Here is a 17,111-nt window from a genome sequence, read left to right as displayed (position 1 = left end):
GTCATACAGAGTGAAGTAAATCAGAAAAACAAATACCGTATGCTAACACATATATATGGAATCTAAAAAAAAGAAGAAATTTGTTCTGATGAACCTTGGGGCAGGACAGGAATAAAGATACAGACATAGTGAATGGACTTGAGGGTACGGGGAGGGGGAAGGGTAAGCTCGGACGAAGTGCGAGAGCAGCATTGACATATATAGACTACCAAATGTAAAATAGAAAGCTAGTGGGAAGCAGCTTCATTGCACGGGAGATCAGCTCGGTGCTTTGTGACCAACTAGACTTGTGTGATAGGGAGGGTGGGAAGGAGATGCAAGCGCTAGGGGATATGGGATTAATATGTATACATATAGCTGATCCACTTTATTATATAGCAGAAACTAACACAACACTGTAAAAGCAATTATACTCCAATAACGACGTTAAAAAAAATTTGTAACTCATTATCTCCACTCCCGTCTTTGGTGTCATTATTATGAGTGTTAATTTTGCATATAATTTAAACACACAAGACATTTTATTATGTTTTATATCGTCAATAGTCTTTTATTTTCCATATATTTTCATATATTTCCTATCACTTCCTCTTCATTTCTTGTTGCATTAGTATGTTTCCTTCAAGGATCATTTTTATTCCCAATGAATAAATCCCTTTAAAATTTCTGTTTGTGCAATTTTGCATTTATACAGCCAGAGTGAATTGTCTTAATTGTTTTTAATGGGGAAGTCTTTATTTTGAATTTTTTCTCTTTTTTATTGTAAATAGAGAAAACAATACAAAAAGTGGAAAACTTAGTGAATTATTATAAGGCAAACATCTTTGTAACCATTAGCAAGGTCAAGAAATAGAACTTTGCCAGCCACCCAAAGTTTCCTGCCACATGCCCCTCTTAATCAGAGCTCTCTGTTTTCATGGAGTAATGATGTGTGTGTGTGTGTGTGTGCGTGTGCATTTATGGTTTTTTCATCCAATTGTGAACCTCTCGACATTATAGTTTAGTCTTAAACACTTAAAAAAAAAAAAAAGAACTGGCATACATTTTCTTTCTGTTTTCACCTACAACTTTCCCTGCATCCCTTTGATTTTCTTTCAACTTGTCTCCTAGAGAATCTGGACCATTTGATCTATAGTTCCATAGTCAGGATCTTACTGACCATATGCTTATGGTTCAGTTCATCATGTTTTTCTGTTCTTTGTATATCTTCAGTTTGATAGGCTGACTCAAAAGGGTGATCAGACACAGGTTTAGTTATTTTAATAAAGCTATCGTTGGTCGTGTGAACTTCATTAGGAGGCACTCTTTTTTGGTGTTAGTATCCATTGGTGTTTAGTGCCTAGATCACTGGGAATTTTCACTTGTTAGTTGGAATAATATTACCCTGTATCAACATTATCAAATCATATTGCCACTGCATACTCTCATTTAGCTCTAATTTAGTCTTAGTTCTATAAGTAATTCTCACCACTACTCCATATGTTCGACTTATGATTTTGTGACTTTACGATAGTGTGAATCGGCATTCAGTAGAAACTGTACTTTGAACTTTGAATTTTGATCTCTTCCAGAGCTAGAAATACTCTCTAGTGATGCTGGGCAGCAGCAGCAAGCCACAGCTCCCAGTCAGCCACACAATCATGAGGGTAAACAACTGAAACACTTAAAACCATTCTGTTCCTACAGGACCATTCTGGTTTTCACTTTCAGTACAGTATTTAATAAATTACATGAGATATTCCACACTTTAGTATAAAATGTTTATAATATATTTATTATAAAATAGGTTTTGTGCTAGATTATTTTGCCCAACTAGAGACTAGTGTTAAATGTTCTTAAAAGTGTTCTTAAAAGTAAGCACTTTTAAGGTAGGCTAAGGCTGAGCTGAGATGTTCAGTAGGTTAGGTATATTAAATGCATTTTTGACTTAGGATATTTTCAACTTATGATGGGTTCATCAGGATGTAACCCCATCGTAAGTCCAGGAAAATCTATACCTCTCTAGGCATTGTGGTTATTGAAAGCACGATCTCTAGTGTAGATTCTTAAGAAAAGTTCATGGGAACAATATTCCCCTGGTTCTTCTATGTTGATAACAATCTGCGCCCTTTAAATATGAGGAATAGAAAATCTTTTGATCACACTTTCCTTAGGTATATTAAGTATGTTATTCCATTTTCTTTTGTCGTAAAGCATTTCCATCAAAAAGTCTGGTGAAAATCTAATTTTATTTTTCTCTAAGTCATGTGCTAATGAATTTTGTTTTTAATATTTGTTTGTTCTTTGCTTTGATTTTCTTCATGTAATTTGCTACCTTCTCTCAACTCTTCATTTTTTTGATTCTTAAAAACAAACATTTCCTTCCAACTTGTATTAAGGTATCATGTATTGCACTTATTTATTCTTGTGTCCTTACTAGTTTCTGTCATTTCTAAAATGTTTTATTTTATGTATATTTCTTCCTTGATTTCTATCACCTCATTTCTCAGTGTTTCTAATTCTGATTTATGCTGTTCATGTTTTCTATAATTTTCTTTATGTGTTTATCTCCATTTGAAATACTACATTACAGTTTTGATCTGGTTTTTAGTATGTCTTTTGTCATGCTTTCATTTCCAGTAGGGGTATTATTCTGCCCTCTAATCTCCTTTTTTAATGGTAACTTTGTATGTAATTGGACCTTGATACCTTTAGTTTTCCTGAAATTTGAAAGGAATTTGGTTTCAGATAGCTTTTCTAGCTTCACAAAACTCCTACCTCTGTTTAGTTATACAGTCCTCAAAAGTGTGGCAAATTGTTGCTGAGACTTCTGGCTTTGCTTCTCTTTCCATTTTTATCTGGACTTTCTCTTTTCTTTGTCACTGTTTGTTCCAAGCAAAAGTTGGGCTCACATTAATTTCCCTTTTCTTCAGCATTAGGCTTTTCAGCACTTGGCTGTCTTTGCATCTCTACAATAATATCAAATAATACGTTTTTGTATTTTATGTACCCTTTCTTGTTCTCAGAAGTATTTGTCTGTTATAAGTGACTCCATTTGAGCTGGAAGCAGAAGTTCTCATGCCTGATAATAATTGCTGGATATTGTATAGGAACAATTAGTGATAACTTGAGGCTTTGAGTGAATTTATATTTTTTCAGAGTGGGTTTACTGTTGCTTCTGGGGAGACAGCTAGGCTAGGAAAATACACTGTAATTCAGTTAAAAATTTGACTAAGTTGAGCTTTATTCCTCCTGAGGATTAATTTTGTAATTCATCTTTACTCCGTGGTGTAGCCTTTTGAGATCCTAACCCCCCGAACATTTGTTACTTTATTTTTAATCCCTATTTTATTTTATTTATTTTTTGCGGTACGCGGGCCTCTCACTGTTGTGGCCTCTCCCGTTGCGGAGCACAGGCTCCGGACGCGCAGGCTCAGCGGCCATGGCTCACGGGCCCAGCCGCTCCGTGGCATGTGGGATCTTCCCGGACCGGGGCACGAACCCGTGTCCCCTGCATCAGCAGGCAGACTCTCAACCACTGCGCCACCAGGGAAGCCCCTATTTTTAATCCCTATTTTAAAAAGTTAAAAACATATCGAAATGTGTAAAGAAATATAGAATGAACCTGCATGTATTTTTTTAAACTCCATTGTCTCTCCTAGGTGGATGGGACTGTGGAAATTTCTCCTCAGCTTGCTTCTCTTTTTCAAATACAGGATCCTGCCAGGCTCCTCTTTTTGCTTCTCTTTTTTCCAGGTTTTTGTTTCCACAATTTATAAATTTTTGTTAGCTCTCTTGTGCATGCAAAAAAATTGTTTTATGATTTCGTTTGACTTTTCTAGTTGTTCTCAGGGGAAAAGTTGGTCTGAAACAACCTAATTTGCCATAGGCAGAACTAAAAGTTTATTCTGACTGCTTTTGAATGAAAATAATTTGTAGACTTAGCTTTGCAGTGTTTCTACTTTCCTATAAAGTTCTGAACAAAAAATTAAAATGAATAAAACTCACAAAAATAAGAATTGAGAATTTAAGAATCTCTATGTTGAAACTATCCTAAAGATCTGTCTTATATACAGTAATTTCAGGAAGGGGAGGAAGAGTTGCATCATAAAGAAAGGCAGTAAGAGAATTTAATAATTCAAAAAAAAAACTAGGAATTATTGATTTGGAGGAATTTTAATATAATTGATTAAAAATTAGTTTTGAGGGCTTCCCTGGTGGCGCAGTGGTTGAGAATCTGCCTGCCAATGCAGGGGACACGGGTTTGAGCCCTGGTCTGGGAAGATCCCACATACCACGGAGCAATTAGGCCCGTGAGCCACAATTACTGAGCCTGCGCCTCTGGAGCCTGTGCTCCGCAACAAGAGAGGCCGCGATAGAGGCCCGTGCAGTGAGAGGCCCGCGCACCGCGATGAAGAGTGGCCCCCACTTGCCGCAACTAGAGAAAGCCCTTGCACAGATACGAAGACCCAACACAGCCATAAATAAATAAAATTAAAAAAAAATTGGTTTTGAGTATATGAAATTATTGCCTACTTTTTAGTGAATGCCAGTCAACATTTATTGCACGTGTCTATAGAACTGCTTTTAAATATTCAAAAATTTCAGAGTTTGTGTGAATACATTTTTCAAGTTTATTTCAATTAAATTTAGGTAATCATCTAAATAAAATAATCTAATTTAAAATAATTGAGCAGATTAAAATAATAATCTGCCCAATTTGTTTAAAAATATTTTTCTCACATAAATGAAAATCCCACTGGTATGTGACAAAATTAACCCATATTCCCCAGTAAGGACCTCCTGGATAAATTGAGTCCATTTTTTTTCTCTTCACATGGTAAAACATGTCACTAATCACAGAATTAATAGCCATGAATGACATAGTAAAAGCAGTTCCTTACATTATTGTTCTTTTTTAAAACATTATTTAATATTAAATGTTTTAAGTTTGAAAATGCTATAATCTATTTTTTTAATTGATGGAGTTTAGTCTTATCTATATTTTATGTGTGATAATTACAGACATATCATCAAGGTGTTCTTTTTTTGATGGTAATTGATTTAGGTTCATTCCTAAAAATAAAACATCCCAAAAAGTGAATGAAATTTCCTTATATAAAATATTCTGTCTTAACCAAGAATATTAGAAGGAAGTCAATTTACTTCTCTTTCTCTCTCTGCGTGTGTACATCTATAACTACATCTCATTTATCTATAATAATGTAAGATCTAGACAAAACCTTCAGATTTTCTACTTGTCTTCTTTTAATTAAGTGAATTTCAGATCACTGATTTGTAAAAAAAAAAAAAAAAAGTCTTGGATAATGAGTTACATGACAGAACTCTTATCTTTTTCCCTCAGAGGAAAAGGTCCATGGATTCTCTGGTAATCTCAGTGTTTAACTCCCAGGAGGAAGTGTTTAAGAATGTAAATCTTCAATTTTGGTTGTATGTGTACGTGTATGTGAGTGTGTGTGTGTATGTGTGTGTGTGTGCGCCTGCATATGCACTTGTGCATGCTTACACTTGGCATCCTTTATGCAGGTTAGATAGGTATAGCCCTAAATTGAGTGTTTTTATTTTACTTTGTCTTAATATTCTATCTGCACTATTCAGTTTATCTAGTCTTCTTGTCTAATCTCTGGAGACTGTCCTCTATATATCACTGCTACTAAGATTTAATTCTAATTTAATAACTGAAATAAAGATGTGCACTAGTCCACTGACCTTTTTTCTTCATCACTTTCATTTTAGTTGACAAATGAATGTGAGATTGGGTGATTATTCTGAGCCTTCACCATATATTAAACCTTCTTGAACATTTTTCTCATAACAGAGTTCATTTGCTTGGTGCAATAAATAGTTGAATGTTCTTTCCAGTACTGTTGTTCTGAAGGAGTTTAACAGTTAGTTGATTTAAAAATCAGAAGTATTTCCATTCTGTTATTTTCTGTAAGATTTGTTCCTAAATTGGAAAAGCAGGTATTTATCCGATTAGCTCAAGCATAAAACAAAGGAAAATTTTCAATGACTTGATTGTGAATTGTTTTTTATTTTTTGCTTAAAGTTTTACAAGAAACAGTGATTTATTTTCTAACAAAATTAACAGTTTACATACTTTTTCAAATGACTGAGAACTTTCACACTTGGTTAGTAAAAAATTTTTTTTCTAACAGTTCAATTTATGAAATGGGGAAACTTAATACTGTATAATTATGTTAAACTGCTCTGCTGTCCACATATTTAGATATGTTCATTGTGCCAGAGGTTATTGTAATCAGGTTTGTAGGTACTTCTGACAACCCAGTATTGTTGATATTCAGAAAAAGATGTTTTAGGATACAAATTACAATTCTTTCAAAAGTAGCTCTTTCTGGTGTATACGATTAACAAATATTTTAAATAATTGTCTTGCCTCAAAATTTTAACCCTCTCTGATCTGAACAGAATTATATGCAGCTGTACATTTTCCAAAGAATTAGAAAATCTTTATTTAGTGGTAGCATTAGCTAAGACTTAAATTTTATTTCAAGTCAAGAAGATTAATCACTTGGTTGATAGCTAATATATTCCATCCTCTGGGAAAGAACCAACATATTTCCCATGAGCTGAACTAATCATAATTTATCTGTAGATTTCTTATTATTGCCAGTTTTCACAACAGAATGACTTAAAAAACTGGAATACTGCTTAAAAGTTTTATGCTTCTTATTTTAAAAGTAAAATATACTGCAAGAAATTCGGAAAACCCACAAATACATAGTGAAAAACAATTAGAGTATAGTTGATACATTCTGGTATACTTTCTTCTATGTTTCTTTGTATTTATATATATATATATACATACACACACATACACACACAAACATATTTTAATCAAAATTGGTATTATACTATAAATTTTCCTTGATTTTTTTCCTCTGAACAATATATTGAAGATTACCTTAGTTAACCATTTGTTTAATTTTGTACTTGTATGAACCAAACAGATACGTATATTCTGTGCCTAAATGGAGCTTATTGTCTAATAAGGGAAATAAAAAACAAATAAAAGTATTAATATAATTCCAGAGTATAAGTTTTATGAGGGAAAACAAACAGGAACTATGAAGGAGAATAATAGTAGGGCTGGGGGACCTACTTTAGACTGGGTGTTTACAGCTAGAGGCTGAAAGGATAAAATAAGTCAGCCATGCAAGCGTGGTGTTAAGAACATTCCAGTAAGAAGAAATAGCAAGTACGAGGGCCATCGGATGGGAAGAGTTTGGTGTGTAAAATGATGTAAAAGAAGGCCAGCTGTCTGGAGCAAAGAGAAGGAGGGGATACTGGCCCATAATGAAGTTTAAGAGGTAGACAGGGGCAAGTCTTATAGACGAAAGAAAAGAGGTTTTATTTGAAGTACTGTGGGAAGCTATTAAAGATTTTTAGGGTAGTGAAATTGCATGACTATGTTTACATTTTTCAGATGTTTACTCTGGATGTTATGTGGAGGATGAATTGGAGGGGGAACAAGAGAGATAGGATGCTCTTGAGGTGGTCCATGAAAAGGAAGAAAATCTTGAATTAAACTGATGACAGGAGATAGGGAGAGAAGTGGACAACTGTGAGATATGTTTTGGAGTTGAAATTGACAACTTATGAGGTGGTGATGAGTAGGGTTGGTTGGTTAAAAAGGAGTTGAAAAGGATGACTCTCATTTATGGCCTAAGGAATCAAGTAGATGGTGATATCATTTATTGACAAGGGGTTGACTCGGTAAGGACCAGGATTGGGGTGGTGCTTGTGGTATAAAATAAATATTTAAAATTTAAATGTTAATTATCAGGGTCCCATAAGACAACCACACGTATAAGTCTAGAAGATAGTTGTATGCATGAGTCTTTACTTAGAGGCCAATCTGGGCTGATGATGTACATTTGGAAGTTATCATCATATAGATGGGATTTAAAGCCAAAGAATAGATTAAATAACCTAATAGAAAAGTGAAGATAGACAGATGAAGAGGGCCTGGAATTGTGCTCTGACAGTGAGAAATTGCATGTCTGAGAATCTAAGAAGAGAAAAACAGGGCATTGTGGTGTCAAAAAACCAGAAAAGCCTGCTTCAGAATGGAAGGAATGGACAGTTTTGTCAAATGCTGCTGAGTAGTCTGATGTGATGAAGGGCAAGAAGTGACCACTTGATTTAGCAATATGAAGATCACTGTTGACATCATCGAAAGCAATTTCAGGGCTATGTGTCAGAAGGCATATTATAGTAGATGTTCATAATTTATAGGTGATTAGCTGAAATTTTAATGGCTACATATTAATCTTCACTTGAGATGGCAGAGTATACTCAGCCACCCATATTGCTGACAAGCTTGTTTTAATGGCTTCTGGGCCCAAGTTGCTGGCTTTGCAACTCAGTGAACGTTACCCTGAGAATTCCACTCTAACTTCTTCCCTCTGAGTGAGGGTTTGGGTTAAAATCCACAAGAGGGATTGGGGTGCTGGGGAATATGGGTACTGCCTGAGTTTTTCTTTGAGAGTGTTGTACATTTGCTAGTTTGATATTCTCTGCTCTGGTCTGGAAACCATTTTGCCTCCAGGCAGTAGAAAGACTGGGAGGGCCCAGGCTCTCTCTGGTTCAGATTTGTACTCCTTGACCTCTAAATTGCTTTTTTGGGGTGCATGCGTACTATCAGCCTGTGTTTTTTGGTACATGCTCTTACTCCCATTCCCTTAAAATTAGAAACCATGGATAGGCTTATTGTTGAATCTTCCCGAGGCCTAATATATTCTATGCTGAAATAGGGGAGAGTCCTAGAAAGAATGAATGTATATTTTATAGCCAAAGTGCCTTAGGTTGGGACCCTCTACATCAATTTTCTCATCTTAAAGTAGGACTACTAACACCTACCTTGTGGGGTTATGGTAAAGATTTAAAGTAATGTGTGAAAGTGCTTAGAACAAAGTAAAGTACTCAATGGTGGTTGTAATTATTGTTATTGTTCAAATAAATGTTCAATATTTTTGAAATGTTGAATTAGTTACCTGGGTTATGATTTGCCTTTATGATTTTAGTCCAAGATATGAAACATTGCCTAATGCATAAGCCTCTGCAAACTAGTTCTTTTTCAGATACTTAGTAGTAGCCATAATTGGGGACAAAGTGAGAGTGGCATGGACATATATACACTACCAAATGTAAAATAGGTAGCTAGTGGGAAGCAGCCGCATAGCACAGGGAGATCAGCTCGGTGCTTAGTGACCACCTAGAGTGGTGGGATAGGGAGGGTGGGAGGGAGACCTAAGAAGGAGGGGATATGGGGATATATGTATATGTATAGCTGATTCACTTCGTTATACAGCAGAAACTAACACACCATTGTAAAGCAATTATACTCCAATAAAGATGTTAAAAAAATTTATGTATGTATGTATTTTTCGCTGCGTTGGGTCCTTCGTTACTGCGCATGAGCTTTCTTTAGTTGTGACGAGTGGGGGCTACTCTTCGTTGTGATGCGTGGGCTTCTCATTGTGGTGGCTTCTCTTGTTGCGGAGCGTGGGCTCTAGGCACGTGGCCTTCAGTAGTTGTGGCACACAGGCTCAGTAGTTGTGGCTCGTGGACTCTAGAGTGCAGGCTCAGTCATTGTGGCTCACAGGCTTAGTTGCTCCGCAACATGTGGGATCTTCCTGAACCATGGCTCGAAACCGTGTCCCCTGCATTGGCAGGCGGATTCTTAACTACTGCAGTACCAGGGAAGTCCCTGTCATCAAGATTTTGTTTCATAGCTTTATTATCACAATATATGTGATAAGGTCGTGACCTTTACTTTATGGTGGATTAGTAGTTTTCTTATTCCTAATAAAAAGATAGTTTTGCCTTGAACTTTAATAAGAGTGCTCTGATAAGACAGCATGCATAATGCTGTTCAGAACTAAAGGTTAAAATTCCCTCTTTAGAATACCATGTTAGTAGGAGAGGAAGAATGTAAGCCGAATACAAAAAAAGAGATATAAAGTTTATATTTTTGCTCTACCTTTGGAAGCAGTGCCTGATAGCCTTCCTTCACATTGAGAGGAAGTAGTTCTGTTTATTGGTTTCCAATTCCCCTAAGATGGAGAAACTTATTTTTTCTAAGCAGAAGTGTGATACAGTAGCTTAAAAGCATGCAAGAATCGTAGGTCTCATTTTGCCTATCTAGATACTATAAAAATTAAAGCAGAACAAAACAAACAAAAAAATGATTGAATTGTGTAATAGATTATAAGACAGTTTTTCCCTGAATATGGCTAATAAACTATTCTGTGTAGAGGACTGCTTGATTATGAACTGAATATGAACACATATTCTCCTAACCAAGCCCTCCAGTTGTAAGAATATGTATTGGTTGGCCTAGTTATACACTAAGTTAGGAAGAATATTTGTGATAAATTTAAATTTAAGGTGGAAATAACTTCTCTTGATTGGAAAGGGATTTGGCTTTCAAGTGGGGAGAAAAGTGGAGGAAGTGTTATTGTTGTTATAAGAATTTTCAGAAGCTGCTTTTCCAGTAAATGTGAATGAACTCAGGGCTCATTTTCTGAATTCCCTGAGCAAATAAGAGGGATGATATGATCTCTAAAAGCTTTTCTGAGGGCTTTACTTTATCAAGTCATTTGGATATTCATTGCTTATGTTTTCAAGGAAATATAATAATAAGCACTATACTGCAATATGTAACTGTGCAAGGCTTGATTTTAACCTCTCTCTCTTTTCCTCAACAGTTTGGAAGGACTGAAGTAATTGATAATACTTTAAATCCTGATTTTGTAAGAAAATTTATTCTGGACTACTTTTTTGAAGAAAGAGAGAATCTTCGTTTTGACTTGTAAGTTCCAGTAAAACTTGCATTTTAAAAACTGATTTTTAAAGACTACATCCATAACATAAGGTTGGGTCCTATGGATGTACTAAATACTAGATTATATTAGGAGGAAATCAGATTAATTCTATTTAGAGTGTGGCCTGAGCACCGTCCCCAGCATTGCTTTGCATTTTATAGATTTTCTCTACCTGTTTATTGAAAATATAAGTGATTTAACCACGTAGAAATGCTGGGTGGTATATATGGACATAATTTCAAACCATCCTATCCCTCAGTAGTTTTCTTAAAATTTCTACTTATACTCCAAGGTGATCCTCATATATTCCCATGGCTGACATTTCCCAGATCTTGGTTTCTCTCAGCTGCTTCTTTGTATAGTACATGGATCTCTGCCTAACTATGGCTCCCTTTATCTCTTTGTGGACTCATATTTCCAAGACTCAGGATGCTAAAGCTAGAATTTTTTTTTAACATCTTTATTAGAGTATAATTGCTTTACAATGGTGTGTTAGTTACTGCTTTATAACAAAGTGAATCACTTATACATATACACATGTTCCCATATCTCTTCCCTCTTGCATCTCCCTCCCTCCCACCCCTCTAGGTGGTCACAAACCACCTAGCTGATCTCCCTGTGCTATGCGGCTGCTTCCCACTAGCTATCTATTTTACGTTTAGTAGTGTATATATGTCCATGCCACTCTCTCATTAGGTCACAGCTTACCCTTCTCCCTCACCATATCCTCAAGTCCATGCTCTAGTAGGTCTGTGTCTTTATTCCCATCTTACCCCTACATTCTTCATGACATTTCTTTTCATAGATTCCATATGTATGTGTTAGCATATGGTATTTGTTTTTCTACTTCTGGCTTACTTCACTCTGTATGACAGACTCTAGGTCTATCCACCTCATTACAAATAACTCAATTTCGTTTCTTTTTATGGCTGAGTAATATACCATTGTATATATGTGCCACATCTTCTTTATACATTTATCTGTTTAAGGACCCTTAGGTTGCTTCCATGTCCTGACTATTGTAAATAGAGCTGCAATGAACAATTTTGGTACATGACTCTTTTTGAATTATGGTTTTCTCAGAGTATATGCTCAGTCGTGGGATTGCTGGGTCGTATGGTAGCTCTATTTGTAGTTTTTCAAGGAACCTCCATACTGTTCTCCATAGTGGCTGTATGAATTTACATTCCCACAAACATGAAAGAGTGTTTCCTTTTCCACACCCTCTCCAACATTTATTGTTTCTAGATTTTTTGATGATGGCCATTCTGACTGGTGTGAGATGATATCTCATTGTAGTTTTGATTTGCATTTCTCTAACGATTAATGATGTTGAGCATTCTTTCATGTGTTTATTGGCAATCTGTATATCTTCTTTGGAGAAATGTCTATTTAGGTCTTCTGTCCATTTTTGGATTGGGTTGTTTGTTTTTTTGTTATTGAGCTGCATGAGCTGCTTGTATATTTTGGAGATTAACCCTGTGTCAGTTGCTTCATTTGTAAATAGTTTCTCCCATTCTGAGTGTTGTCTTTTGGTCTTGTTTATGGTTTCCTTTGCTGTGCAAAAGTTTTTAAGTTTCATTAGGTCCCATTTGTTTATTTTTGTATTTATTTCCATTTCTCTAGGAGGTGGGTCAAAAATGATCTTGCTGTGATTTATGTCATCGAGTATTCTGCCTATGTTTTCCTCTAAGAATTTGATAGTGTCTGGCCTTACATTTAGGTCTTTAATCCATTTTGAGTTTATTTTTGTGTATGGTGTTAGGGAGTGTTCTGATTTCATACTTTTACATGTACCTGTCCAGTTTTCCCAGCACAACTTATTGAAGAGGCTGTCTTTTCTCCACTGTATATTCTTGCCTCCTTTATCAAAGATAAGGTGACCATATGTGCATGGGTTTATCTCTGGGCTTTCTATCCTGTTCCATTGATCTATCTTTCTGTTTTTGTGCCAGTACCATAGTGTCTTCATTACTGTAGCTTTGTAGTATAGTCTGAAGTCAAGAAGCCTGATTCCTCCACTTCCACTTTTTGTTCTCAAGATTGCTTTGGCTATTCGAGGTCATTTGTGTTTCCATACAAATTGTGAAATTTTTTGTTCTAGTTCTATGAAAAATGCCAGTGGTAGTTTCATAGGGATGGCATTGAATCTGTAGATTGCTTTGGGTAGTAGAGTCATTTTCACAGTGTTGATTCTTCCAATCCAAGAACATGGTATATCTCTCCATCTATTTGAATCATCCTTATTTCTTTCATCAATGTCTTATAATTTTCTGCATACAGGTCTTTTGTCTCCTTAGGTAGGTTTATTCCTAGATATTTTATTCTTTTTGTTGCAGTGGTAAATGGGAGTGTTTTCTTGATTTCACTTTCAGATTTTTCATCATTAGTGTATAGGAATGCCAGAGATTTCTGTGCATTAATTTTGTATCCTGCCACTTTACCAAATTCATTGATTAGCTCTAGTAGTTTTCTGGTAGCATCTTTAGGATTCTCTATGTATAGTATCATGTCATCTGTAAGCAGTGACAGCTTTACTTCTTTTCCGATTTGGATCCCTTTTATTTATTTTTCTTCTCTGATTGCTGTGGCTAGATCTTCCAAAACTATGTTGAATAATAGTGGTGAGAGTGGGCAACCTTGTCTTGTTCCTGATCTTAGTGGAAATGCTTTCAGTTTTTCGCCATTGAGGATGACGTTGGCTGTGGGTTTGTCATATATGGCCTTTATTATGTTGAGGAAAGTTCTCTCTATGCCTATTTTCTGCAGGGTTTTTATCATAAATGGTGTTGAATTTTGTTGAAAGCTTTCTCTGCATCTATTGAGATGATCATATGGTTTTTCTCCTTCAATTTGTTAATATGGTGTATCGTGTTGACTGATTTCCGTATATAGAAGAATCCTTGCATTCCTGGAATAAACCCAACTTGATCATGGTTTATGATCCTTTAAATGTGCTGTTGGATTCTGTTTGCTAGTATTTTGTTGAGGATTTTTGCATCTATGTTCATCAGTGATATTTGCCTGTAGTTTTCTTTCTTTGTGACATCTTTGTCTGGTTTTGTTCTTAGGGTGGCCTCATAGAATGAGTTTGGGAGTGTTCCTCCCTTTGCTATATTTTAGAAGAGTATGAGAAGCATAGGTGTTAGCTCCTCTCTAAATGTTTGATAGAATTCGCCTGTGAAGCCATCTGGTCGTGGGCTTTTATTTGTTGGAAGATTTTTAATCACAGTTTCAATTTCAGTGCTTGTGATTGGTCTGTTCATATTTTCTATTTCTTCCTGGTTCAATCTCAGCAAGTTGTGCATTTCTAAGAATTTGTCCATTTCTTCCAGGTTGTCCATTTTATTGGCATAGAGTTGCTTGTAGTAATTTCTCATGATCTTTTGTGTTTCTGCACTGTCAGTTGTTACGTCTCTTTTTTCATTTCTAATTCTATTGATTTCAGTCTTCTCCCTATTTTTCTTGATGAGTCTGGCTAATGGTTTATCAATTTTGTTTATCTTCTCGAAGAACCAGCTGTTAGTTTTATTGATCTTTGCTATCATTTCCTTCATTTCTTTTTCATTTATATCTGATCTGCTCCTTATGATTTCTTTTCTTCTGCTAAATTTGGTCTTGTTTTGTTCTTCTTTCTCTAATTGCTTTAGGTGCAAGGTTAAGTTTTTTATTTGAGGTGTTTCCTGTTTCTTAAGGTAGGATTGTATTGCTATAATCTTCCCTCTTGTAACTGCTTTTGCTGCATCACATAGGATTTGGGTCGTCGTGTCTCAATTGTCATTTGCTTCTATGTATTTTTTGATTTCCTCTTTGATTTCTTCAGTGATCACTTTGTTATTAAGTAGTGTATTGTTTAGCCTCCATGTGTTTGTATTTTTTACACATCATTCCTGTAATTGATATCTAGTCTCATAGCATTGTGGTCAGAAAAGATACTTGATATGATTTCAGTTTCCTTAAATTTACCAAGGCTAGCCTGTGACCGAAGATATGATCTACCTGGAGAGTGTTCCATGAGCACTTGAGAAAAGTGTGTGTTCTGTTGTTTTTGCATGGCATGTCATATAAATATCAATTAAGTCCATCTTGTTTAATGTATCATTTAAAGCTTGTGTTTCCTTATTTATTTTCATTTTAGATGATCTGTCCATTGGTGAAAGTGGGGTGTTAAAGTCCCCTACTATGAATGTGTTACTGTTGATTTCCCCTCTTATGGCTGTTAGTATTTGCCTTATGTATTGAGTTGCTCCTATGTTGGGTGCATAAATATTTACAATTGTTATATCTTCTTCTTGGATTGATCCCTTGATCATTATGTGGTGTCCTTCTTTGTCTCTTGTAATAATCTTTATTTTAAAGTCAATTTTGTCTGATATGAGAATTGCTACTCCAGCTCTCTTCTGATTTCCATTTTCATGGAATAACTTTTTCCATCCCCTCACTTTCAGTCTGTATGTGTCCCTAGGTCTGAAGTGGGTCTCTTGTAGACAGCATCTATACGGGTATTGTTTTAGTATCCATTCAGCCAGTCTGTGTCTTTCGGTGGGAGCATTTAATCCTTTTACATTTAAGGTAATTATCGATATGTATGTTCCTATTCCCATTTACTTAATTGTTTTTGTTTGTTATTGTAGGTCTTTCCTTCTCTTGTGTTTCTTGCCTAGAGAAGTTCCTTTAGCATTTGTTGTAAAGCTGGTTTGGTGGCACTGAACTCTCTCAGCTTTTGCTTGTCTGTAAAGATTTTAATTTCTCCATCAAATCTGAATGAGACCCTTTCTGGTTAGAGTAATCTTGGTTGTAGGTTTTTCTCCTTCATCACTTTAAATATATCCTGCCATTCCCTTCTGGCTTGCAGAGAGTCTGCTGAAAGATCAGCTGTTAACCGTATGGGGATTCCCTTGTGTGTTATTTGTTGTTTTTCCCTTGCTGCTTTTAATATGTTTTCTTTGTATTTAACTTTTTATAGTTTGATTAATATGTGTCTCGGTGTGTTTCTCCTTGGATTTATCCTGTTTGGGATTGTGTGTGCTTCCTGGACTTGATTAACTATTTCCTTTCCCATATTAGGGAAGTTTTCAACTATAATCTCTTTAAATATTTTCTTGGTCCCTTTCTTTTTCTCTTCTTCTGGGACCCCTATAATTCGAATATTGGTGTGTTTATTGTTCTCCCAGAGGTCTCTGAGACTGTCCTCAATTCTTTTCATTCTTTTCTCTTTATTATGCTCTGCAGTAGTTATTTCCACTATTTTATCTTCCAGGTCACTTATCCGTTCTTCTGCCTCAGTTATTCTACTATTGATTCCTTCTAGAGTATTTTTAATTTCATTTATTGTGTTGTTCATCATTGCTTGTTTGATCTTTAGTTCTTGTAGGTCCTTGTTAAATGTTTCTTGCATTTTCTCTCTTCTATTTCCAAGATTTTGGATCATCTTTACTATCATTATTCTGAAGTCTTTTAGGTAGACTGCCTATTTCCTCTTCATTTGTTAGGTCTGGTGGGTTTTTACCTTGCTCCTTCATCTGCTGTGTGTTTTTCTGTCTTTTCATTTTGCTTATCTTACTGTTTTGGGGTCTCCTTTTTGCAGACTGCAGGTTTGTTGTTCCCGTTGTTTTTCATGTCTGTCCCCAGTGGCTAAGGTTGCTTCAGTGGGTTGTGTAGGTTTCCTGGTGGAGGGGAGTAGTGCCTGTGTTCTGGTGGATGAGGCTGGATCTTGTCTTTTTGGTGGGCAGGTCCATGTCTGGTGGTGTGCTTTAGGGTGTCTGTGGCCTTATTATGATTTTAGGCAGCCTCTCTGCTAATGCATGGGACTGTGTTCCTGTCTTGCTCGTTGTTTCACATAGGGTGTCCAGCAGTGTAGCTTGCTGGTTGTTGAGTGAAGCTGGGTGTTGGTGTTGAGATGGAGATCTTTGGGAGATTTTCACTGTTTGATATTACGTGGAGCTGGGAGGCCTTTTGTGGACCAGTGTCCTGAAGTTGGCTCTCCCACTTCTGTGGCACAGCCCTGATGCCTGGCTGGAGCACCAGGAGCCTGTTCTCCACATGGCTCAGAGTAAATGGGAGAAAAAATAAAAAGAAATAAAGAGGATAAAATAAAATAAAGTAAGATAAAATAATTAAAATAAAAAATAATTATTAAGAAAAATATTTTAAAAGTAAAAAAAAAGAAAGAAGAAAACTGGACGGTCAGAACCCTAGGACAAATGGTGAGCAAAGCTATACAGACAAAATCTCACACAGAAGCATATACATACACACTCA

The 17,111-nt window shown here is 35.9% G+C and overlaps 1 protein-coding gene across 3 annotated transcripts in view; it reads left to right on the top strand.

Moving 5' to 3' along the window:
• Window positions 1-17,111, top strand: part of CPNE8 (copine 8) — a 327,878-nt gene that overhangs the window by 70,958 nt on the left and 239,809 nt on the right. For all 3 annotated transcript variants that reach the window (XM_033415074.2, XM_004284907.3, XM_033415075.2), the window contains exon 4: window positions 10,734-10,837. In XM_033415074.2, the coding sequence (XP_033270965.2) occupies window positions 10,734-10,837 (104 nt within the window). The remainder of the gene's footprint in view (window positions 1-10,733; window positions 10,838-17,111) is intronic.

The sequence above is a fragment of the Orcinus orca genome, chromosome 11, assembly GCF_937001465.1.
Source record: "Orcinus orca chromosome 11, mOrcOrc1.1, whole genome shotgun sequence".
NCBI classification, from domain to species: domain Eukaryota; kingdom Metazoa; phylum Chordata; class Mammalia; order Artiodactyla; family Delphinidae; genus Orcinus; species Orcinus orca.
Note: the sequence above shows the minus strand (reverse complement) of the source record. Positions and strands in the feature narration are given on the sequence as shown.